Source organism: Mustela putorius, unplaced genomic scaffold, assembly GCF_011764305.1.
Source record: "Mustela putorius furo isolate JIRA1106 unplaced genomic scaffold, ASM1176430v1.1 tig00003834_pilon_pilon_pilon, whole genome shotgun sequence".
NCBI classification, from domain to species: domain Eukaryota; kingdom Metazoa; phylum Chordata; class Mammalia; order Carnivora; family Mustelidae; genus Mustela; species Mustela putorius.
In genome coordinates this window covers 28,044,661-28,069,451 of record NW_025421987.1, presented here as the reverse complement: position 1 = coordinate 28,069,451, position 24,791 = coordinate 28,044,661, and the positions used below count along the sequence as shown (strand labels likewise).

General features: G+C 41.0%; 2 protein-coding genes across 3 annotated transcripts in view; both read left to right on the top strand.

Annotated features, from left to right (window-relative positions):
- Window positions 1–1,036: 1,036 nt before the first annotated feature.
- Window positions 1,037–6,918, top strand: RPL24 (ribosomal protein L24). 2 transcript variants are annotated; one of them, XM_004771977.3, is made up of 6 exons: window positions 1,037–1,167; window positions 1,292–1,367; window positions 1,910–2,020; window positions 4,567–4,703; window positions 5,122–5,185; window positions 6,796–6,918. In XM_004771977.3, the coding sequence occupies exons 1-6, from the start codon at window positions 1,163–1,165 to the stop codon at window positions 6,874–6,876; spliced, it is 474 nt and encodes a 157-aa protein (XP_004772034.1). In that variant the 5' UTR covers window positions 1,037–1,162; the 3' UTR covers window positions 6,877–6,918. The 2 variants fall into 2 exon arrangements, with proteins under 2 accessions (XP_004772034.1, XP_044944212.1); XM_045088277.1 differs by having other exon boundaries at window positions 1,043–1,167; window positions 1,292–1,429.
- A 3,250-nt stretch (window positions 6,919–10,168) lies between these two features.
- The window catches only part of ZBTB11 (zinc finger and BTB domain containing 11), a 31,074-nt gene continuing 16,451 nt past the window's right edge, over window positions 10,169–24,791 (top strand). Inside the window, exons 1-3 of the mRNA XM_004771976.3 lie at window positions 10,169–10,705; window positions 18,451–18,686; window positions 19,410–19,641. Of these exons, the coding sequence (XP_004772033.1) occupies window positions 10,396–10,705; window positions 18,451–18,686; window positions 19,410–19,641 (778 nt within the window). The 5' untranslated portion in view covers window positions 10,169–10,395. The remainder of the gene's footprint in view (window positions 10,706–18,450; window positions 18,687–19,409; window positions 19,642–24,791) is intronic.

Sequence of the window (24,791 nt, the reverse complement as noted above, 5' to 3'; positions counted from 1 at the left end):
CTGAAAAGCTGGTCAGAGCTGGTCAGACTGTCAAATTCCTCCTCTTCTCTTTTCAATTCCATGCTGATCTCTATTAATTCATTTTTTAAATTTTATTTTTCACCCAAGGTGGAGATCAAACTCACAATCCCAAGATCAAGAGTCACACGCTCCACTGACTGAACCAGCCAGGTGGCCATTAACTTATTCTTGAGACTGGTCCAACATAACTCTACAGCTTTCTTAATATCAGTCGGCCACGTTATTGGACTTTTCAAACCTTTTTAACTACCTTTTTAGAGTAAGCAGCTTATATAGGCAGCATCAGTCAATCCTTATATTTGGTTTCCTAGTCAAATACTCCCAACACACAATTCAAGAATTGTCTCTTGCCACTTCCCAACACGCTTGTTTCTAGCGTCACTTAAGGGCTCAAGCAATAGAAGCACTGGCCCTCCCTGTGGGCTTGGCCAGAGCTCCCTTTTCCAGGTCTCCAGACAAAAGCTTTGCCCTTCCCTGTGCAACCATCCACCAGTCCCTGGACTGCAGTTCGCAGAAGTTGAAATCTACCTTTTCCCAGACAGGCAGCTGTCATTTTGCAGTGCTTCAGCGGTTACTTAATAGGGGTTTTGTAACCTGAATAAACTAATGAAAATTATTTGGCATAATTCCTGGCACAGAAAGAGAATTCAATGAATGCTAATCATAATTAATGCAAGGCGCCGTCATGTACAATTCGATTAGCAAGGCGTGGGAGACAGTTCAGATGTCATTACTATTTTCCAAAAGTGAAACGATAAAATTTAATTGTGTTGGTTGTGGAAATGGGCCAACATGGAAGGCAAAATGTGACTTTAAGTTTACCTGTGGGTATTGTCTGCAGATCACTAAACTATGGAGTTCACATTCCGTGCTGCAGGACGATAGCTCTAGGACACTTGGCCGTGGGAGACAGAATGACTCAGAAAACCACCACCAGCCTAAGTGACCGTCTACCTTCCTCTCGCTCCGAGAACAGGCACGGCTTCCAGAGGAAAGAGGCGGCGGTGATAGACGTCATCACTGAGCGCCGGGGTTAGCGAAGGGACTTGGGGGAGGAGATTGCCCTACTGCCTTATAAGGCTTCTTCCCATGATCCTCTCTTTCTTTTCACCATCTTTCCTTCTTCGTGGCTGCTGCAGCTATGAAGTGAGCAAGAGCTTGGGACCCCAATCCGCTTCCATCCTCGGGCATAGCTCCTCTCCCGCGTTCTGGGTTTCGCTTCTCCTTGCCGTAGACACTCTCCCTAATGGGCTTTCGCTTTTTGTTACAGGGTCGAGCTGTGCAGTTTCAGTGGGTACAAGATTTACCCCGGACATGGCAGGCGCTACGCCAGGACCGACGGGAAGGTGAAAGGCCACGTCGCTCAAACGCAGCTTGTGCTCTTAAGAGGAGAGACCGGTCTAATTCGGTCTGAGCGTGTTCATTTACCGCGTCGTTCTCGGTCCCTGAAAGGCTTGTTTCCGGGACCGTGTGGGCAGTGGTTGTTAGGATCAGAAGCCTCTTAAGTGAGCCATTCTTGAGGTTTGATCTAGGGTGAGGTCGGAAATGGAGTTTGGGTAACTCAGATGTCCGGGAAGTGGGCAACCGAAGTATGTGGCTATTTTAGGGGGACCACATCCTCTTAATGCCGGTAGGCACGGGAGCTAGGTGCCTCCTGGAATTTGATACCCCGCCCTCTCCTGCGGTGTGAGCTTCGGTTTCCCGCTTTCCCTGTAAGACAGGACAAACCCCAGAGCCTTCGCGGTGCCACCCCAGGTTGTGTGACCCAGGCCTGTTGGTCTCTGTGGGACAAATGAGGGGACAGAACTAGAGTATTGAGAGTTCCAAGCTCAGCCTCCTGCGTTGCCTTCACCTGAGGAGGTGACTTCTTTGAACTCCTTTTCTACAGGTTTTCCAGTTTCTTAACGCAAAATGCGAGTCCGCATTCCTTTCCAAGAGGAATCCTCGACAGATAAACTGGACTGTCCTCTACAGAAGAAAGCACAAAAAGGGACAATCGGTAAGTACAGTGCAGTTCGATCTTGGGGGCTCTGAAGTTTAAACTAAGCATCAGTTGCTGCTCTGTGAAATTGTCGTAAATGAGACATTCTGGGAAAGCGCCCTTAACGCTGTAAAGCACGAGTGATAAAAAGTCTCCTTATACATCACAGGCTCACAGGAATGTTGGATTGAAATTTGAAAGCATCCCCTTGCCAGAGTCCGATAAATGTCATTTATGCACACTTGAGTTATAAGGCACCGTGGAGGTAATTAAGGGGTTCCAGTGGGTAGAAATTAAATAGTATGGCAACTCGGTTTTGAATATGTTTGTAGGATTAGTCCTAATGGACTTCAGTGGAATCTTGTAGCATATTAGTTTGTTCTCAAGACTGAATGTATTTTGAAGTGCTCTTTAGCTTGTTGGAGATTTTTGAGGAAAAAAAACCGCCACGGCAGTGGGGTTAGTATTCAGGAGGCTCGGGATATTTTAGTGAACACCTCCTGGGTGAAAGCACAGATATTGTGGGAGTTCAGAGGAAGAAAACATTTCTAACTTAAAAATAGATTTGACACATCCATTAGGACAGTCCTTATCCAGTAAAGGGGTGGGGGGATTACCAGTGTTGCTGAGGATGTGGGAAAAATAGAACTTTTGTGCATTGCTGAATGTGAGATGGTACAAGCACTGTGCAGATAATTTCAGTTTCTCAAAAAGTTAAATGGAACTATATCCAGCAACCCCACTTCTAGAAATATACCCAAGAAAACTGTTAAGCGGGAACTTAATACAGATCATTTCTATGCCAATGTTCATAGCACTGTTACTCACAATAGCCAAAAGATGGAAATGGCCCATAAGCAGGTGAATGGATAACAAAATGTTACATACATATGATGGAGTATTACTCGGCCTTAAAAAGCTGGTAACTAGCCAGTATGGATTAACCTTTAAGACATTGTGCTAAATGAAATAAGCCAGATACAGAAGAACAAGTAACATGATTCCACCTTTATGGGGTATCCACAGTGGCAAATTCATAAAGACAAAGTAGAGGTTACCAGAGGTCGGGCAGAGGAAGGGAGGAATGGTGGAGGGCTATTTAATGGATGTAGAGTTCGGAATGATAAAGTTACAGAAATGGACAGTGGTGGTAGTTACACACAACATTGTGAATGTACTTAAAGCTGCTGAGTTACACACCTACAAATGCTTTAAGATGGTTAATGTTACATATCTTATTTGCAAAAGTTGGAATTTTACTGTCTTGATTCCTGGACATCCCATACTTGGTAGGTTTCTTGTAATAAGTCATTTTCCAGTTGATTTTCTTCTAGTGACAGTCCTTCGGGTAAAAATAAAATAGGTGAGTTGAGGTTTGATAGTTTCTTTTTCTTTTTCCGGAAATAAATTGTTTACCATAAACAGTCTTACTGGAATCACTTTTGAAGTGGCTCACCTGAGTGACTCAGTTGGTAAATTGTCTTGACTCCTGCTTCCTGCTTCGGTCATGGTCTCATGGTTGTGGAATTGAGCCCGACTGGGCTCCAAGTGCAGACTCTGCTTGGGATTCTTTATCCCTCCCCTTCTTTTTTTTTTTTTTTCAAGATTTTTATTTGTTTATTTGACAGAGATCACAAGTAGACAAAGAGGCAGGCAGAGAGAGAGAGGGAAGCAGGCTTCCTCAGAGCAGAGAGCCCTATGCAGGACTCGATCCCAGGACCCTGAGATCATGACCTGAGCCGAAGGCAGCGGCTTAACCCACTGAACCACCCAAGCACCCTATCCCTCCCCTTCTGCCCCTCTTCACTCGCACACACATGCTCCCCCCTCTTTCTCCTAAATAAATAAATCTTGAAGAAAAAGAAAAAAAAACTTTTGAAGTACCATCCAGTTAACTTCATCAGAGTTTTACTTTTGTCTTTTTAACGTAGTAAAAAATGGCCAGGATTTGTCAGAGATTATTTAACTAATTATAATTGGAAAGTTTATCTGCCTGTTGTAGTATTTTATATATATTCTTTTTCTTCTTCTTCTTCTTTTTTTTTTTTTTAAGATTTTATTTATTTATTTGACAGAGAGAGATCACAGGTAGGCAAAGAGAGGGAAGGAAGCAGGCTCCCTGCTGAGCAGAGATTTCCTGATGCGGGACTTGATCCTAGGATCCTGAGATCATGACCTGAGCAGAAAGCAGCAGCTTAACCCACTGAGCCACCCAGGCGCCCCTTTTATATATATTCTTTATATATTTATTTTCAAATGATTGCATGAATTATTTTTGTTGCTATGCTCTGAATGTATACCCTTTAAATTCATACGGTGAAATCTAACTCCCAGAGTGATGATACTAAGAGGGCAGACCTTTAGGATGCTTGCCCTCAGGAATGGAAATAGTGTTCTTACCTTTAAAAAAAAGAAAAAAAAAAGTTGTTTATCAGGTTCTCAGTATGGTATTTTGTTGTAGTAGCTTAAGCTCACTAAGATAAATACAAATCTTAAGATTTTGTTTCCCCCATGTTCATGAAGCAAGGTTCATAAGTACACTCCATTTTTTTTTTGTTTTGTAGGAAGAAATTCAAAAGAAAAGAACCCGCCGTGCAGTCAAATTCCAGAGGGCCATCACTGGTGCATCTCTTGCTGACATAATGGCCAAGAGGAATCAGAAACCTGAAGTTAGGAAGGCACAACGAGAACAGGCCATCAGGTGAGGAAGCCTTCATTACGAGGATTTCAGCTGTTGGGATGGATTAAGGTTATGTTCAGATTTGTAGACATATGAATCTTAATTTATGTTATTTTGTGTTTTGATACTTGCATCTATATAGAGATTGCCAGTCATAAATATCAAAGTTTAATAATGCAGAAGTTTATAATATAGTATATACTTAATGACTTGTTGAAATTTTTTATGCAATTAAAGCTACTGCACAATTGCTAATCTCTGTTAAGGTGACTTGGTGGTTAATGACATTTATTGACAAACTCTTGAGATTTATCCTACAAATAATTGCAGATGGGGAAGGAATATGATAATTCCTTCCCAAAACACTCTAGCCCCTTACTAATAAACTCTACTCCTAGGGAGTAAAACACATTACCTTAAGTTATTTTTAACTCCACAGGGCTGCCAAGGAAGCAAAAAAGGCTAAGCAAGCATCTAAAAAGACAGCAATGGCTGCTGCTAAGGTAATTATGAGATTGTCTTGGATTTCTTAAAGTAACAGGAGTGGCCCTGGCTAGCTCACATGTAGCATGTGACCCTTGACCTTGGGATCGTGAACTCAAGCCCTATGTTGGTATAGAGATTACTTTAAAAAATAAGTAATAAGTAACAAGAAAATTTATTTTTAATTCAAATTCTGATTAATAAAAGCTTCAAGTTTTTTTTTTTTTAAGATTTTTTTTTTTAATTTATTTTATTTGACAGACAGAGATTACAAGTAGACAGAGAGGCAGGCAGAGAGAGAGGGGAGGAAGCAGGCTCCCTGCTGAGCAAAGAGCCCGATGCGGGGCTCAATCCCAGGACCCTGGGATCATGACCTGAGCCGAAGGCAGAGGCTTTAACCCACTGAGCCACCCAGGCTCCCCTAAAAGCTTCAAGTTTTTAAGGAATTCAGCACAGGGCTTCAGTGAAAACGATGTTTATAACCTGTTTCTTTTTTTCTTTTTTTAATATTTTTATTTATTTATTTAACAGAGATCACAAGTAGGCAGAGAGAGAGAGGAGGAAGCAGGTTCCCTGTGGAACAGAGAGCCAGATGTGGGGCTCGATCCCAAGACCCTGGGATCATGACCTGAGCCAAAGGCAGAGGCTTTAACCCACTGAGTCACCCAGGCACCCCCATAACTGGGGTGGAAGATTTCAGAGGTCCTTTTCCAGACAAAAATTAGGGAAGGGGAAAATAAAGGTGGCTTTTGTTTTTAAAGTTTTCAGTAACAGTACAGGGTTGGCCCAGCTTTTCTCCATGTTATCAATTTAGATAACCATAGTAAAATTTTCACAGCCATTGGTCTCAGGTGACTAAGAATGTCCTTTTTCTGTTCTGAGGACACAGTTCAGGGTCCCACACACATATCTCCTCACTTATTCCCTCCAGTCTGTGATGATCTCTTTTTTTTTCCCCTGTTTACATACGTAGAAGTGGACATTTGACTTCTCAGGAGGGTGACTTTTTTTTTTAATTCAGTGTTTAGAATTCATTGTTTATGCATACAGCCAGTGCTCCATGCAATATGTGCCCTCCATAATACCCAACCACCAGGCTCCCCCAAAACCCCCCCCCACCCACCTCCCCTCCAAAACCCTCAGTTTGTTTCTCAGAGTCCACAGTGTCTCATGGTTCATTTCCCCCTCCAGTTTCCCCCACCTCAGTTCTCTCTGTCTCCCCATGTCCTCTGTTACTCCTTATGCTCCACAAGTAAGCAAAACCATATAATTGAGACTCACTGCTTGAAGGAGGAGGGTGACTTTTAAGAATATTGGGAATGTAGTTAAATAAGGGAAATCTAGAATACATAGAGAATCTGGACATGAGAAAGGTGATTTTAAAAAGTTGCATGGAGGGCACCTGGGTGGCTAAGTGGGTGAGGCTATGCCTTAGGCTCGGGTCATGATCCCAGGGTCCTGGAATTGAGCACCCCATCCGGCTTTCTGCTCAGCAGGGAACCTGCTTCCCCCGCCCCCCCCCCTGCTTGTGATCTCTCTCCCTCTCTGTTAAATAAATAAATAAGTAAAATATTTTAAAAAAAAAAAGTTGCATGGAATAATGCCACATAACATGTTATCTTTTTTACAGGCTCCCACGAAGGCAGCACCTAAGCAAAAGATCGTGAAGCCTGTGAAGGTTTCTGCACCCCGAGTTGGTGGAAAACGCTGAGTTGGTGGATCAGATTTTTAAATAAACATCTGACTATAACTATATTGTGGGTTTTTTTTTACTCTGAAAAGGGCATGTATTGGGCCTACATTTAAATAGCCGAACTAATCTTTTTGATTATTTTCTTATTGAGTACCCCTTTCCATGGTAGACACTTTTGTATTGGGCTTGCCTTTTGTTCACTGGTATTTCATCTCTTACCATTAGTTGATAGCTGAGGTAGAAGTGGTTAAAACTTCAACTGTACTATTAATCTCTTGATTCCAGAAAATAAGCTTAAATGAAGAAAGAGTACAATTTCATTAGCATGTGAGTAGAATAACCTTAACAACTTTCCAAGATCGTTTGTTGAGCTGGGAATTAGAACCATAGTTAAAAATGCAAAAAGAAGGGGCGCCTGGGTGGCTCAGTGGGTTAAGCCTCTGCCTTCGGCTCAGGTCATGATCCCAGAGTCCTGGGATCTAGCCCCACATCGGGCTCTCTGCTCAGCAGGGGGCCTGTTTCCCTCTCTCTCTGCCTGCTGCTCTGCCTACTTGTGATCTCTGTCAAATAAATAAATAAAATTTTAAAAAATGCAAAAAGAAAAATGGTAACCTGATGTTTAAGAAATACTTGTGTGTAAAATGTGATAAAGAAGAGTAAATTTGAGTTAAGAATAGGCCTGTGGGGGTGCCTCTGGCTCAATGGGTTAAAGCCTCGGTCTTCACCTGGGATTGAGCCCTGCATCAGGCACTCTGTGTGTCTGCTCAGCAGGGGGCCTGCTTCCCTTCCTCTCTGCCTTTCTGCCTACTTGTGATCTCTGTAAAATCTTGGAAAAAAAAAAAATAGGCCTGCGCTGGGATGCCTGGGTGGCTCATTTGGTTCAGTGTCTGCCTTTGGTTTGTTGTGATCCCAGGGTTCTAGGATGGAGTCCCACATAGGTCTCCTTGCTCCTCAGCAGATAGCCTACTTCTCCCTCTCCTTGTCCTCTGACAAATCTTTAAAAAAGAAAAAAGTAGGCTTGCTCTGGGGTGCCTGCAGTTCAAGGGACTAAGCCCTGCGTTGGGCTCCCTACTTAGCAGGGAGTCTGCTTCTGCCTCTCCCTGTTTGCTGTTTGCATGCACTCTGTGTCTCTAAAATAAATAGAAAGTCTTAAAAAAAAGATGCTTCCACTTCATATAAGGTAGATCATCTTGTGTCCCATGCTGCCAAGTTAGGACTATATACAATGAATAAGCCTCATCCTCATTTGAGAAACCTGGTTTCACACACAATACTTAGGTAAAGGTAAAAATCACATCCCCCCCTCTCCACACACACATTCTATCCAAGGCGATGGAACTAAATGATTGTTCTGTGTAGGTGATATTAAATTCAAGCATTGTACTAGGTGCTGGGAATAAATATCCTTTTGGGGGACTTGAATACTAAAAATATGTGTAAAATCAATCCTAAAAAAATGTGCAAGATACACTGGCTCTGGTTTAGAAACGTAAGCTTTTGCTTGGGGAGAAGATTGTTTTTATTGTGGTAGTGTTTTCTTTATGAAATTACAGGGAAAAATAAATCATTATTTAGCTATTAACAAGGAAAGCTTAGCCAATCAAAATACCCAACTTGAATTTAGAGTTACAGAGTTCTAAAGTTTGGACACAAAGTTCTTTTTAAAGAACTGCTTCACATCTAATACAATGAAACTGCCAATTCTGATTACCTTTGATTACTGGGTAGCCTGCTGAGGAGCTAGAAATAAACACTGAATAACTGCTGGGAGTATGGCAAGTTTAGCTTTTAGACCAATTAGACCACCTGTAAAAATCTTTTTCTTCATATTGGCGCAAAGGCACAGAGGCGAATCCAAGTATGGTGGGATTCACAATGCTTTTACAGGTTTGGTTTTGTTTGGCAAAACCTGAATTGGGTGTAAGGGGATTTAAGTTTTTTCTATTCACTTACACGATTTGTTAAAAATTTTTATTTAAATATGTTTTAAATTTAAAGGGGGTCGATTTCACAGCTGAAAAGTGATGGGGCTGACGCAGCACACAGTTTTCGAAGCACTGATTTGAATATCCGCTTTGGATGCCCCACCCCAAGGAGGGTAGGGGCGCATCTCCACCTTCTAATTCTTCCTTACAGCGCTGTCTCTATGGATTGAGTGACCCTAAATAAATTCCATATCTGGTCGTTCTGTGTGACTTGGAGCTTACTTATCTACAGCCTGAGTCACTCAAGGATGCTCCTCAAGTATCTAAGCCATCTGCTAATTCCTGCAACCCCCCGCCCACAAGTACTAAAGAGACTGGGTGCCATCCTGTATTTTGAGCCCAGTGCATTCACCTGTTGTCTGCCCCTAACCTCTCTCCACAAAAGAGCCTCACCCAAGGACTGCAGACTCCAACCTGAGGAGGACGGGTTGGCCAGGAGTTCTCAGGCGCCAATAAAGCACTGTCAGTACCTGCCCCGTGTCAAGCAGGATGTCATAGATCTGTGGTCTTGTCTGAGCTGCAGATTAAACACATGGAGGGTGACAGCGGCCATCACTCTGGGCTACCCGCTAAAAGTGTGAAACAGGACTCACAATGCACACTGGAAAATGCAATTCAAGTCGCCTCAGCCTTTTGTGCATTCAGTAAGTACTAGGTATAAAACTGAGAATTTCCCCCTAAATTTATGTAAAAATATGTGCGAATGAAGCTGGAAGAGTGCTAGCTACGCCTCCCCACTCTTTGCCAACATTGTTATCTTCCTATATAGAAAACTGTCCCTATGTACGATTATTCCAGAAAAATCCCGACTATTCCATGCGTGATTTGGAGCCAACAGTTTAAGTTTAGAAATTACAGGAAGTCCTATCATTAAGGGACTTGGATTTTAAACGTTAACTGATAACTCCTTTACATGTGAATGGGCTGTCTTTGGTCTTGGCGTCCATAGGCTTACATTTCAATAAAAGCCTCAAAATCTGATGCTTTCCTGTTGTCCGGGGATCTCAGAAGGTAGGCGGGGCAAAAACAGACTCGTCTATATCTCGGAGTACCTCGGACAAGATAACAACAGCCCACCAACTCCTACACGTGCTCAGAGCATGGGAAAGAGGGGAAAAATAAAAGGGGAAACTGCCAGGACTTAAGATGTCTGCTCGAAGCGACTTTAGTCTCCCAGGAAGGGCCTACCCGCTTCCAAAATGTCCGCCCGCAGTCCTCACGTCACTCGGTCGGCTTCTTCAAGCCAGAAAGCCAGTGCGCTCCAATCAGGACTCAGTCCCCGCACCCACTGCCCTTGATCACGTCACTTCCGGTGGTGCAGCAGCCATTTTGTCAGTCGCCTGCGGATCCCGCGCGCTGGAGAAGTGCAGTTCCCCCTGGTTACCAATTCGTCCGTTCTCCCTTCGCGCTGCGGGCGCCGTCGAAGAGCACTCACCACTGATACAGCCGTTCCTCCCTACAGTGCCACCGCCGCTGTTGCATCCGCCCGGAGCTAGTGCCCCGTCTTCCTCCCCCACCACTGACAGGCGCCCTCAGGGAGCCGCCGTCAGCGATGTCAAGCGAGGAAAGCTACCGGGCCATTCTTCGCTACCTGACAAACGAGCGTGAGCCGTATGCGCCGGGCACCGAGGGCAATGTCAAGCGTAAAATCCGCAAGGCAGCTGCCTGCTACGTGGTGCGCGGTGGGACTTTGTACTACCAGCGGCGGCAGCGGCACCGCAAGACCTTCGCGGAGCTGGAGGTGGTGCTGCAGCCGGAGCGGCGCCGGGGGCTCATCGAGGCGGCGCACCTGGGCCCCGGCGGCACTCACCACACCCGGCATCAGACCTGGCACGACTTGTCCAAGACTTACTGGTGGCGAGGTAGGACCTCGCCCGTGGCGAGGGGGCGGGCGGCGGCCTGTTGCCCAGGCCAGGCCCGCTGGCAGAGGCGGGCCTCTGCGTGCACGAGCGAGTTTGGGGGTCCCAGACGCCCCTCGCCGGGCCAACCTGCGCTCGCCGGCGGAGCGGCTGCCAGGCGGAGCCGAGAGGGTGGGGGACGCGAAAGGAGCCGTACTTCCCACAGGAAGGAGGCCTGGGAAGCTGGGGGCGGGCCCTGGCCCGGGGTGGGGCGAAGGGGGCTTCCCCGGGGGCCGGGCCAGCCGCCCGGAGGGGCCGGGCGGTGCGGGCGGCGGCGGCGGGCCCGCCTCCTTCGGCTGCGCTGGAGGCGGTGGCTCCCGCCCTCCCGGGAGGCTTCCCGACCGCGGGGTCGGCGGCGCTGCGGAGCGGTGCGTCGCGCCTCCTGAAACCCTGTAGTGCTGATGGTCTGGGGGAGGGTCGGTCCGCCCCAAGCCAGGGCTGTTTGCCCCAGCCGTTTCCGCTGGGGTTCGGCCTGCGGTTTTGAGGTTCTCTGGACCTGCCTGCGCGTATTCCTCAAACCGCGCTACTGCGGCGTAAATAAGCAGTCAGGCAGTTGTGCGCAGAGGGGTCGGAGGGGACTGTGTGGGAACAGCCGTCTGCAGCTTCGGTTAGGAGGCGGGGAGTCAATGTCACGGATACCAGCCTGCATTCTGAATGTTTTCGTGTGCTGCCCTCTGATACTGTGAAAAGCTCTTTGGAAACTCCGAGGCACTGTGTATACCCAGAAGAGATACGGTTACTGCGTTTGTAATAGTCAGGAAACAACTGCGCTCAAGTTTATCTGGACTCCTTGGGAACCAGGCAGGGGTCTCTACCTCTCTCACTGCCCACAACGTTGATTTGCATTCATTCACGTGGACACTGTTCAGTTGGAATCCGTGAAAGATTGGCAGGCCCTGATGAGCGGTTAAGTCTGGAAGGATTCAGCCTCTCACTCTCCTTGTGGCTCAGGAGAAGTTAGGAGTCTTGGTTCCTTATCTGTGAGCAAAGAATCTGGACTACTCAGTACTTTCCTAAGTTCTTTTCGGTTAATGAGCGTTGTCATCAATGAACAATGTCATCATTAGTAAGAAACTAATGGGTGGTCCTTCTTTTTGTTCCTTAGAGTTCTTTCGTGTTTTCAAAAACGGTCCAGCTCTTGTCTTCTTAAGTGTTTTCCCGTCATTTATTTTCTATTTTAAACCAATATTTGAATGAAACTCCTCTAAAGGGAAAAAATTTTGAAGGGTGAATACGGAGTAATTGCATTTTGTTAGGGCTGGTGTGGTCAGACCTGGTTTTCTTGAGCAAATGTTTCAGGTTTGATACTTTTATGACATCTTGGGGTGCCTGACTAGTTCAGTCCAAGAAGCATCTGATTCTTAATCTCTGGGTGGTAAATTCAAGCCCCACCTTGGATTGTAGAAACCACTTGAAAAAAAAATTTTTTTAAATACTTTATGACATGTTAAAAATGACAGTTATAGGGGCACCTGGGTGGCGCAGTGGGTTGAGCCTCTGCCTTCGGCTCGGGTCATGATCTCAGGGTCCTGGGATCGAGCCCCACGTCGGGCTCTCTGCTCCGCGGGAAGCCTGCTTCCCCACCTCTCTGCCTGCCTCTCTGCCTACTTGTGATCTCACTCGCTTTGTCAAATAAGTAAATAAAATATTTTTTTTAAAAATGACAATTACAGCTTAAAGTAAGCTTGATCAGATTTTTATATCAGGTGTAGCTCTGCGCTCTTAGTTTGTTTTTCACTCATTTACTCTTGATAAAACCTTGTAAGGTGGAAACATTTATAGCTCTATTTTACAGGTGAGAAAACTGAAAGCACCAGGAGGTTATATGTCAGAGGTCCTGCAGTTACCTTTGTAATTTCACACTCTTAACCACTGTTAATATGGTGCTGTAAGAGTTTAGTATTAATAATTTTACTTCCCAGGACCTCTGGGTGGCTTAGTCCATTAAGCATATGCCTTTCAATCAGGTCATGATCTTGGGGTCCTAGGATGGAGTCCAGCATCTGGCTCCCTGCTTCTCTCTCTTCCTCTGCAGCTCCCTGTGCTTGTTCTCTGTCGCCCACTCTCTCTCTCTCTTAAATAAATAAAATCTTTTAAAAAAAAATGCCCTTCCCTGAATTTGTTATCTTTGAATGATAGCGAATGAAGTTTGGTGGGGCGGCAGCGGTTGTTTGGTTTTTGGTGTGCAGTGTCTTAGGCAAAAAAACTGAGACCATGTTTACGTTTAATTGAAAAATGAAAGAGATACATTTGTTATTTGTATACATTTGTAAAATTAAAAGTCCTTAAGCAACTAGGTAGCTATTCTTGAAGTACAGTACTTATGGTACTAAACCCCTGGCAAGGGAGGCCCTGAGATCCTTTCAGAGGATCCACAAAGTCAATTATTTTAATGATAATTCTAAGGCATTATTTGCCTTTTTTACTCATTGTCTCCCAGGTATACAGTGGAGTTTTCCAGAGGCTCCATGACATATGATATATGGTATTAAATTGAATGCAGAAGCAAATATGATGATCTGTCTTCTGTTGAGCCACACATTAAGAAGATTTTCAAAAATGTAAAGTAGTACCCCTTTTCTTACTAATTTTGTTTTGTTTGGGAAAATAGTGATTTTTCATAAAATGCTATTTTAACATTAATGAGTTTTCGTTATTTGATGATCTCGTTACTTATTATTTTAGTATTTCTTCCTTTAAAATAAGAATTTAGAGAACCTACCTGGTTCAGTCCATAGAGCATTGGACTCTTGATCGCAGGATCATGAGTTCAGACCACACATTGGGCATAATTTACTTTTAAAAAAGAAAAAAATAATAAGAATTCATAATAAGCATCAGAGAAGTTTGCCTCCCATTATTAGATTTTCATTTTAAAAAGTTTTTTTTAATAGCTCTTCATTTTGATATTTAATACATGAACACTTGGGTTGTTTACTTGTTTCCACTCAAAATATACATATTCCAGAGCCATAGTTGTATCTGTTTATCTGAAAGCTTAAGATTTGATCAATGTAGGTGCCAAAAAAAGAACTATCCAGAGTCATTCCCCCAGAAGTTGTATCAAGGACAGTTTACTGAGATTCATTATATATTTTGCTTTTTCGGAATGCTGCCATCATAAGTTATATTCTAGTGCTCAGGCAGGTTTGTAGCAATTTTCCTCCTTTGAGCATAGTTGAAAAACTTGAGAGAGAAGGAGAGTGCCTGACATTTACATACAGCACATTTTGGGATGTAAAATGTTAATAAATATTCTTGCCCCCCTCCCACCCCCCCCCGCCGCAAACACATCCTCTTATTTTATCCTGTATTGAATTATGTGGTGCAGTTTCAAAATAAATGATTCTCTCCCTTGCCTCAGTCAGATGCGGATGGGTAGGGAATTTACAGTGAAATGCTTCCAAAAGCATTATTTTTGTTTAAACTATGGGATAAATGGATTCCACTGTTATTTAGCCTAGAAGAGGAGGTTGTAATCTCTAGAAAACCCACCCAAAACTGGGTCTTTGTAAATATTAGGTATAACTAGCCATTGTAACCTTTTTGAAGAAAACAAAGAAGGAAGAACTAAAACGTATGGAGCTAGAAGTGGGAGCCCCCGAACTGGGGGTGGTCACTGTATCCAAAACTGACAGGGAAGGAGGTTCTTGAACAGCTAACAGGAGCAGATTGTTCAGGCAAATAGATCTCTAATGCATTGGTTCTCAACCCAGGGACGATTTTGCCTCTCAGGGGACGTCTGGCTGTGTCTGGAGACAATTTTGGTTGTCATAAGTGGGGGTGATGGTGGTGGTGGTTGAGGTGTTGCTGTTGACATGTAGTTGAGGAGAGGTCAGGAATGCTTCTAAACTTTCTAGAGTAAGAATGGACAGCACAGACCTTTGCACCCCTCCCCACAACCAACAAGAATGATCTTGGCCCAAAATGTCAACACTGCTGAGGTTGAGAAACCTGCTCTAAAGAAACTGTTTCTCAAGTTGTTTTATTAGACAACTACCCACTAAGGTCTTTCATCTTTGTTTTTTTGGTGTGGTTTTTTTGTTTTGTTTTGTTTTGTTTTTGTTTTGTTTTGTTTTGTTTTTATTCTGTGGTCAGTGAAGAATCTTTTAATGGTAACTTGGTGTTTTATGTGGGTTTTCGGTTTTTGTTTTGTTTTTTGTTTTGTTTTTTAGTACCATAGAGGTTGATCAGTGATTATTACTGTATTTAACAAATACTTATATAGTAACTATGTGTCATATATTGTTCAAAGAGTTTTATAAATATTAACAATCACAGCAGCACCTTATTGTTATCCCATTTTACAGCTGATGACACAAAGGCATAGAGAGGTTTAGCAACTTGGCCATGGTCACAGAGCTAGTTAGTGGATTCAGATTTTGTTGCATAAGTAGTTTCAACCCTTTGCAGTAATGTAGTAAATTAACTACATTTATACCTTGATGCCTTTTAGTGGTTAACCTGAGTCAGTCTTTCAGCTTAATCAATTCTGGATTAACTAAAGAGGTCAGGTTTCAGAATCTGTAAAGATAACTTTAAGATGATCCCATCAATGGGCGCCTGGGTGGCTCAGTGGGTTAAGCCTCTGCCTTCGGCTCAGGTCGTGATCTCAGGGTCCTGGGATCGAGTCCCGCATCGGGCTCTCTGCTCGGCAGGGAGCCTGCTTCCCTCTCTCTCTCTCTGCCTGCCTCTCTGCCTACTTATGATCTCTCTCTGTCAAATAAATAAATAAAATCTTAAAAAAAAAAAAAAAAAAGATGATCCCATCAAAACACTAACACTCAGATGAAAGGATTTGAAACATACCGGGTCCCTTTCGACAATTGTTAGACTATCATAATTAATAATTTTTTCCTGCAGATTTTATTATTTTCATCCTTTTCAAATGCTTCATTTGTAGTTTCTCCGATACCATTTGAACTCAACCAGTTTATAGTGTAATCAGACTTATGCTGTATACAGAATATATTGAACTGTGTAGAATCATAAAATGTTTGGAAATACAGACAAAATTAATTAGGGAAAAAAATGCCTTCTTTGTTCATTGTGAACATGGAAATTTCCACGTTTTTTGTTTTTTACTTTGAAATACATATTCTCAGGAAGCTTAGGTGGCTCAGTCAGTTAAGTTTCCAACTCTTGATTTTGGCTCATGTCACAAGCTCAGATTTTTGGGATCGAGCCCTACATCAGGCTTCTTGCTCAATGCTGAGTCTGCTTGTCCCTTTTCCTCCCCCTCAGCCCCATGGCCTGTACGTGGGTACATGCGGTCTCTCTTTCTCTCTCTCACAAATAAATAAAATCTTTTTTTTTTTTTTTTTTTTTTTAAAGATTTTATTTATTTATTTGACAGAGAGAAATTACAAGTACACTGAGAGGCAGGCAGAGAGAGAGAGAAGGCAGCAGGCTCCCTGCCGAGCAGAGAGCCCGATGTGGGACTCGATCCCAGGACCCTGAGATCATGACCTGAGCCGAAGGCAGCGGCTTAACCCACTGAGCCACCCAGGCGCCCCACAAATAAATAAAATCTTAAAAAATAGATATATTCTCTTACATGTCTTCTATTCTTTTTTTTTTATATTTTATTTATTTATTTGACAGAGAGATCATAAGTAGGCAGAGCAGCGGGCAGAGAGAGAGGGGGAAGCAGGCTCCTTGATGAGCAGAGAGCTCCATGTGGGGTTCAATCCTAGGACCCTAGAATCATGACCTGAGATGAAGGCAGAGGCTTTAACCCACTGAGCCACCCAGGCGCTCCTCCATTTACTCTTAATTGTATGTAAAATATATATATATCCCTCTAGACTTTTCATCACTTTTTTTAATCTGCTCGCTACATACCTCATACTAGTATAGACTTAAGCATTTTCAGACGTTGGAATGTATATTGTCCTCATGCAAATGTGCACATGCAAATTCACTTTTTATGGAAGTTTTATTTAACCCTACCCCATTATTTCCTGTTATGTTTTGGGTTGGGGGAAGGGGGTCTTTAAACGAATACATTTGGCAAATTCTTTTTTTTTTTTTTTAAAGATTTTATTTATTTATTTGACAGAGAGAGATCACAAGTAGGCAGAGAGGCAGGCAGAGAGAGAGGGGGAAGCAGGCTCCCCGCTGAGCAGAGAGCCCGATGCGGGACTCGATCCCAGGACCCTGAGATCATGACCTGAGCCGAAGGCAGCGGCTTAACCCACTGAGCCACCCAGGCGCCCCAGCAAATTCTTATTAAACATATTTTTCACTATAGAACTCTCCGAGGTTTGAATATGATAATACCTATTATGTGCATGTAAAATGAGAGTATAATTTTCTGAATTTATTAGTCCAGTGTATATTTTTAAGTAAGTATGGGACTTTTTTTTTTTTTTAAGATTTTATTTATTTATTTGACAGAGATTGAGCTCTCATAAGCAGGGAGAGCGGGAGGGAGAAGCAGACTCCCTGCCAAGTAGGGAGCCCGATATGGGGCTCAATTCCAGGATGCTGAGATCATGACCTGACCCAAAGGCAGCCACGTAACTAACTGAGCCATCCAGGTGCCCTGGGACATAATACAATTTGAGAAATATTGCTTGAATATTATCTGAAGGTTGAAAGTACAAGGAACCAAGATGTCAATTTGACATCTTGAACTTCTTTTCAGGAATTCACTGTCTATATCATTTTAGCTTATTAATGAGCCTTTCATTTACGTTTTACTTGGGATTGTGAGGAAGAGAATTTTCTGTCATAGTGATGGACAAATGTCTTCCTATGTAAATTAGCATAATATACTGAAAATCATAGGGATTTTGGAGGCCTGGTTGTGCAATTTAGTTTAGCATTTGACTTTGGACACGTTTCTTAACCTCCTAGAGCTTCATTTTCTCATTTGTAGGATGGAAATTAATTGGTCTTATTTTACAAGTGGTGTTCCTCCCTGCTCCTTACCCCTACCCCAACATGCTGAGCTAGAAGTTGAAATTCAGAATAGGGTTTTGTGAGTGGTCTGTATACAATCTAACTTTTGTTAGATTGTTTATGCTGTTTTTTCATACAGCCCTAAAATCTCATAGCTTTCAAAAATGAGATTAATTTTATACTTTCCTCACAAGTTGTGGTTGTAGTTCAGGTTGCAGTTGACTCCACCTGTCTTTTTCAGGCTCTGTCAATTTGGGCTCTAAAGGATGGCATTTATCTGGAAAATGCCGTCATTTGAGAGAGGAGACAAAGATCAGAGCCCTGGAGGGAAACTGTGCCTTTTAAAGCTTCTGAGATGTGGCACACATTATATTTATCCATATTCCATTGACCAAAGCAAATTGCATGGTCAGGCCTGATGTTAGTAGGGTGGAGAGGTAACCACATTATATTACTGTTCATGAAGGTTATATTGGCATTTTCATGTAGTTCTTTAGCATGAATGAGTTGCACATGGAAATGGGCACTGTTACGTAATCATCTTTTACAGTGGGGAAGTGAATAACTAGGAATAAACAAAAATAAGCATAGAAACAAACCATCATTTATAACCTTACATCTATGAAAAAAATGTACTTTATGTCCTAAAAAAATCACTTTTACATACTTTATGGGACATGTGTGTGTCTGGACGTATGCACTCAAACATATATCAGTACACAGATTAACTGACAATAAATAATTTTCAATTTTCAAATGAGAACAGCATTAAATTTGACTTTTTATTCTTATATTTATTATAGGTATATTAAAGCAAGTGAAAGATTACATTAAACAGTGTAGCAAATGCCAGGAGAAACTAGATCGCTCCCGTCCAATATCAGATACTTCAGAAATGCTGGAAGAATTGGGACTAGATCTTGAATCTGGAGAAGAAAGTAATGAATCAGAAGATGATCTGAGCAATTTTACTTCACCTCCAACTACAGCCTCCAAGCCTGCAAAAAAGAAGCCAGTATCGAAACATGAACTTGTTTTTGTAAGTGGAAATTTCCATCTACCTTTAACATCTGTAATATATTAGTATTTATAGTCTTGGTAAATTTTTTTCTTAAACTACTGAAATGGCTTGACCTATGGCACTGAGGTTGGAAATTTAAGTAATGCACTTAATGTCTCGGGTAATGCACTCTCTTGTTACATACACTAAAAGTATGCTAATACTGCTTTTTCATTAATCAAATATTCCTGTTGTTTCTTCTCTTCAGAAGTTCCTTGGTTTGTTGTTAATCATTCTTCCTGTCTTTTTAAATGGTATATTGGTACAGGTAGACAGAATACATTTCTGGAAGCAGTCTCTAGGTCGTGAAACAAGGTAAAATTAAACTGGCTAGGCCTTTCTTTTTTACCTGCAATTACTTTATACATCATGAAGTTTCTGACTGGTAAGAAAAGGCAGCAAGAAGTGAGATGCAGGTTTCCACTGGGTCAAGTAGAATGAACACAGCAGAAAATAGTGAGAATGACCTATTTAAATATATAGATAATAAATATTTTTAAATATATAGATATTTGAATATATAGAGAATAAATATTTAATTTTTATTTAAATATATAGATAATAAAGAACATCTCACTCTTTTCTTCATATTAATTAATGGAGTCTTTAAAAGTGAATAACATGTCATGTTTTAAATTCTGTTAAAGGTAGAGATACAAATGATATATAATACAACTCTTGGTCTTAAACTTACTTTGATAGGTTGACACCAAAGGAGTGGTGAAACGTTCTTCTCCAAAACATTGTCAGGCTGTCTTAAAACAGCTCAACGAACAGAGACTCTCCAACCAGTTCTGTGATGTTACTTTGTTAATTGAGGGAGAAGAGTACAAAGCTCATAAATCTGTTTTGTCAGCTAATAGTGAATATTTTCGAGATCTTTTTATTGAGAAAGGAGCTGTTTCCAGTCATGAGGCAGTGGTGGATCTTTCTGGTAAGAATTTTCTAATACTCTTGCTTTTGTTTATAAGTACCTACTGGAAGAAGTGGGGTGTGTGTGTGTGTGTGTGTGTGTGTAAGTACCTACTGGAAGAAGGGGCGTGTGTGTGTGTGTGTGTAAGTACCTACTGGAAGAAGGTGTGTGGGTGGGTGTGTGTGTGTCTTAGAAACTCAGGATTTATGCTGCAGTGGGAGAAGCCCACCTATAGTAGTACACTAAGCTGAATTTAAAAAGTCTTTATTTTTAGCAAAGTTTCCAAGGTAGGGTTATAGAAAAGGCTGTCATTTTCTATCACTACCTCTTTGGTGAGACAAATGTAGCAGTAGAAAAATTTCTGAGATTAACATAGCTAAAAACAGTTTGAGAGAGATCCATAACTGCATCAGTGTTACATTACACTAAGTGAATATGTTATTTAAAAATTGACTGTTAAAAGAATTAACCTCCTGTATCTTATGTTGTGGAACATGTAATAGTAGAGCACCTTTGTAAGTCTGTTTTTTCTCATTTTTAAAGATTATTAGAATTCATTAGTTTGAATAATCAAGCTGTTAATATACATTAATCAAAATTCTAGGTGTGGCTTTTTTCTTTGCTTTTATTGTTATTGTAAATGAATAATTTGACTTTCTTTTGGCCCACTAGAACTTATATATTGGCTTAGGAGTCAACAAATGAAAATTTAGGAAGAATTAAAATAGGTAACCTTATTTATACATTTTTTCATAATATTAACTTACTGTAACTCCTGATTACTGAATTACTGACATCACTGTGTAAAATATTATTTTCCTTTTCCAAAACAAAAAAGTGACTTTATCCAGGTATATAAATACTTAACTTAGTTAACCCACTGGTCCTTTCTTACCATATATATATATATATATATACATACATACATACACATATACATACATGTATATATATATTTTTTTATATTTAAATATATATATATATATACATTAAATATATATTTAAAGTAGACTTCACACCCAATATGGAGCTCAAACTTATGACCCCAAGACTAAGGGTTGCATGCTATATCCACAGAGCCAGCCAGGCACCCCTACTCATGCTTTTAAAAATCACTTATTCTGGGAAGACAAATAATGTGTATTTTTTTCTTTTCTGTAACTATGTTTAATTATTTAAAAAAAAATACTTATTAAGCATCTGCTGTGTGTGAGGAACCAGCCTAGGCTCTGGGGATACAATGGTGAGCAAAGCTTTTCATGGATCATAGAATTGCATTACATTTTAGATTAGCGATATTTTCCTTTTTCTGGGTTCGATGACTTAGGAGAAAATGTCTTATACTGGGCCATCTGAATAATAAAACTCATCACAGATGTAGTCTTTTGAAAAAAGTTAGCTTTGGGATTTTTTTCCCCTGTCTTTTATGCATCTTAAGCAGGAAGAGAGGTATATGAAGTGTTCTTTTTCAGTTTCTCAGCAGCTTAGCAAATGAAGTGTTTGCCCCAATTAACTGCAATACAGCATCGTAAAATTCCAATGAAATACCTCATTTGTTTTTCATCCTAGATGCTTATTTTTATATATTGTGCAGCAAATATAATGTAATTCAATAGGCAAAATAGATGGTTTTTATTTTGTTTAATATTAGGCAAGGAATATAAAACATGTACAGTATAAAAAGATAAAATGTACATCTTTTTAAATTACCCAATTAATGTAGTTGAATTAATTTGTGTTTTCCTTTGCTTATGCTTGTAAAAAATTTTTCTGTACTGTCATAAAGACATGTTCATAGATTTTCTTCTTAAAATTTTCATAGTTTTTCTTTCATATTTAAGTTTTAATCTGTTTGCAGTTTATTTTTGTTGGTGTGAAATAGGTGTTTGATTTCATTTTTTTCCCGTTTTAATCATCGCTTCTCTCAGAGCCCTCTAGTGAAGACGCCATCCTCCTTGTCAGTTCACCATTCAGATTCTCTTAACAAAACAGTCCCAGGAGTTTGGTGCTGATTCTAGGCTTTCTTCTAGTCTATCGGTTGTCTTTCCATACGCTATTTTCACTTGTCTTAATTACGTTACCTTTACAATAGTAAGGGGAGTCTCCCACATTTATTATTCAGGTGGGTCTTCGTTTCATAACCCTTTGCTCCATAAAAACTAAAAGCAGCTTGTCAGTTTATACACCGAATAGTGTATTTTGATAGAGATTACATTGAATTAATAAAGTTTTAGAGTTATCCCTAACAATCTCAAACACCTTTTGTAGGATTACTCCAAGATACTTTATATGTTTTGAAACTATTGTATTTCTTTCTTAAAATTATATAATTTCAGATTTATTTTGGTTGTATATTTTGTATATAGTAATACTGCTAAATTCTCTTAATTCTGCTAAATTCTCTTAGTCATTCAGTCATTTACCTATAGATTCTTCGGAATTTTCCATATAAAGAAATAAATTATCTGCCAATAGTGTTGGTTTTGTTTCTACCTTTCCAGGTTTTGTATTTTGAAAACTTTTTTCTTGCTTTAAAGTGCTGTCCAGGACCTCAAAAAACCCAATTGAATAGAAATGATAGGGGGTTTACTTATCTCATTTCCATTTCTAAAGAAGGTGCTTTTTTACCACAAAGTATATGACTTGGTAAATGTTTTAAATAGATAACCCTTTACCGTTTTAACATTAAGGATATTCCCTCTAAAATGGGTGCTGGTTTGTAATTCTCTGAGGAGGTTCCCAGGTATAATCTGCACAGGGAGCCAGTACTTATGAGGATTGTCTGGGGCAGCTGCAGGATGAGTAGATCTCTGTGCAGAATCTTAGAAGTTTATATAGAGGCCTTAACAGTGTTCTGTCATGTACTCAGGAGGCCTTAAGTGGGTTCAGTCAGGTACCCAGCCCAGAGGGCCTCAATACCAAGTTTCTATCTCAAAGATGTATTTTGGGGGCAACTTCTGGGAACAGAGAAGGCAAGTGAAACACATTTCAGAAACAGGGGAGTGGTGGAGTCCTCCACTTGTCTGGGTCCATCCAGCTCGAGGGTCAGCTGGAAGTCAAATCTTTTTGATGACCTCCTCCAGCAGTATTGACTTACCACGTATTTTTTCTGTATTTATTGAAACTGCCTGTATTCTTACCCTTCTGTTAATGTAGGAAATTACATGGATTTTCTGTTAAGCCAGTTTTTTTGTTCTTGAAATAAATCCGGGTCGGTCATATTATTACCAGCTTTTGTATAAATTGCTGTTTGGTTTGCTAATGTCCTCTAGAATACTTGCACGTATATTCACAAGTAATTCTTCTTTCTCACAGTTTCATATTTTGATATCTGAGTTGCTCTAGTCTTTTTTTTTTTTTTTAAGATTTTAATAATTTTATTTGAGAGAGAATGAACAAGAGAGCATAAGAGCAGGGAGGGTCAGAGGGAGAAGCAGACTTCCTGCCATGCAGGAAGCCCAATGTGAGACTCGATCCCAGGACCTTGGCTTCATGAGTGGAGCTGAAGGCAGCTGCCCAACGACTGAGCCACCCAGGCACTCTGAGTTGGTCTAGTCTTATAAAATGTATGCTCCCTCCAATTTTTAGATACTCTGAAATATACTGTGGATTAGCATTATTTTTTCTTGAATGTTTGGTAGAATGGTGGCTAAAATTGCCTGGGCTTTTGCTGGAGTTGGAGGGAAGATTTTTAACTACTTGTCTGGCATATTTAATGGTTAGAGAGTTACTCAAACTTTGTTTCTTTCTTTAAGATTTATTTATTTTGAGAGAGAGCGAGCAGGCGAAAAATTGGAGGAGGGGAGGACAGAGGGAGAGGGAGATGGAAAATCTCAACCAGACTCCCTGCTAAGCTTGGAGCCTAATGCAGGGCTCCGTCTCACAACCCTGAGATAATGACCTGACCAAAACCAAAAGCTGAACATCAACCTATTGAGCCATCCCCTCATTTGCGTTTTTATCATTTTTCTGTAAGTTACTTTTTACAGAGGTGTAAAATAGTCTAGTCAATAGCATTAAATCAGTGGTGCATCTTCAACACTGCTCTTAGTACCTGGTAATCTTTTTTTGCCTCTTACCAAGTTCTGACTAATTCTTCTTGACACACCGTTCAAAGAATAGCTGTTGGGTCACCTGGGTGGCTCAGTCAAGTTAAGCAGTGGCCTCTTGATTTTGGCTCAGGTCATGATCTCAAGTCATGAGAGCAACCCCCAAGTTGGGCTTCATGCTCAGTTCAGAGTTTGCTTGTCCCTCTCTGTCCCCTTTTGCCCCTCACCTGCTTGCATGTGCTCCTTCTCCCTCTAAAATAAGTAAATAAAATCCTTAAAAAATAAAAAATTGTTTAAAAAAATAAGGGAACAACTTTTATTTTCTTTTACTGATTTCCCTTCATTAATCTGCCTTTTACTGTATTTGAGTGTCACTGTCTTTAGTTTTTAAAGTAAACTGTACACCCAGTGTGGGACTCACACTTAGAACCATAAGATCAAGAGTCACATGCTCTGCTGACTTAGCCAGACAGGAGCCCCGTTACTATTTTTTTTTGACTGTTAAGTATAATGCTTTTCACTCATTAGCTCCCAGCCTTCCTGACTTTCTGTTGTAAGCATCAAGGCTGTAAGTTTCCCTTTAGTACTGTAGATTTTTTGCTTTTAACCCTACATATGGTCTATTTTTATAAGCTTCAATTTACATGAGTAGAATGTGAGTCTTTTCATTTGGAACCAACATTCAATATATTGTGGCTTGTTAATTCTTTACTGATTATTTTGTGTGCTTGATCTATCAGTTATTGACAGAGGTGCTTTAGAATATTAATTAATGTGAATAATTTGCCTATTACTGAGTTTCCTCAATTTCTGTTTTGTGTATCTTTTTTTTTTTTTTTTTAAGATTTTATTTATTTGACAGACAGAGAGATCACAAGTAGGCAGAGAGAGGAGGGGAAGTAGGCTTCCTGCAGAGAAGAGAGCCTGATGCAGGGCTCAATCCCAGGACCATGGGATCATGACCTGAGCTGAGGGCAGAGGCTTTAACCCACTGAGCCACCCAGGTGCCACCTGTTTTGTGTATCTTGAGGCATGTTTGTTTGCATATAAGTTGCATATAAATTTCGAGTTACTGATTTAGGATAAAATATCTTTTTATGATTAGGTAGTGATCCTCTTTTA

Bases quoted from the DNA above. Each gene is read 5' to 3' on its own strand.
- RPL24 (XM_045088277.1), top strand. From the start codon at position 1,111: ATGATCCTCTCTTTCTTTTCACCATCTTTCCTTCTTCGTGGCTGCTGC. The intron at 1,168-1,291 runs GTGAGCAAGAGC...TTTTTGTTACAG, and splicing joins GTGGCTGCTGCAGCTATGAA to GGTCGAGCTGTGCAGTTTCA. The intron at 2,021-4,566 runs GTAAGTACAGTG...TTTGTTTTGTAG, and splicing joins AGCACAAAAAGGGACAATCG to GAAGAAATTCAAAAGAAAAG.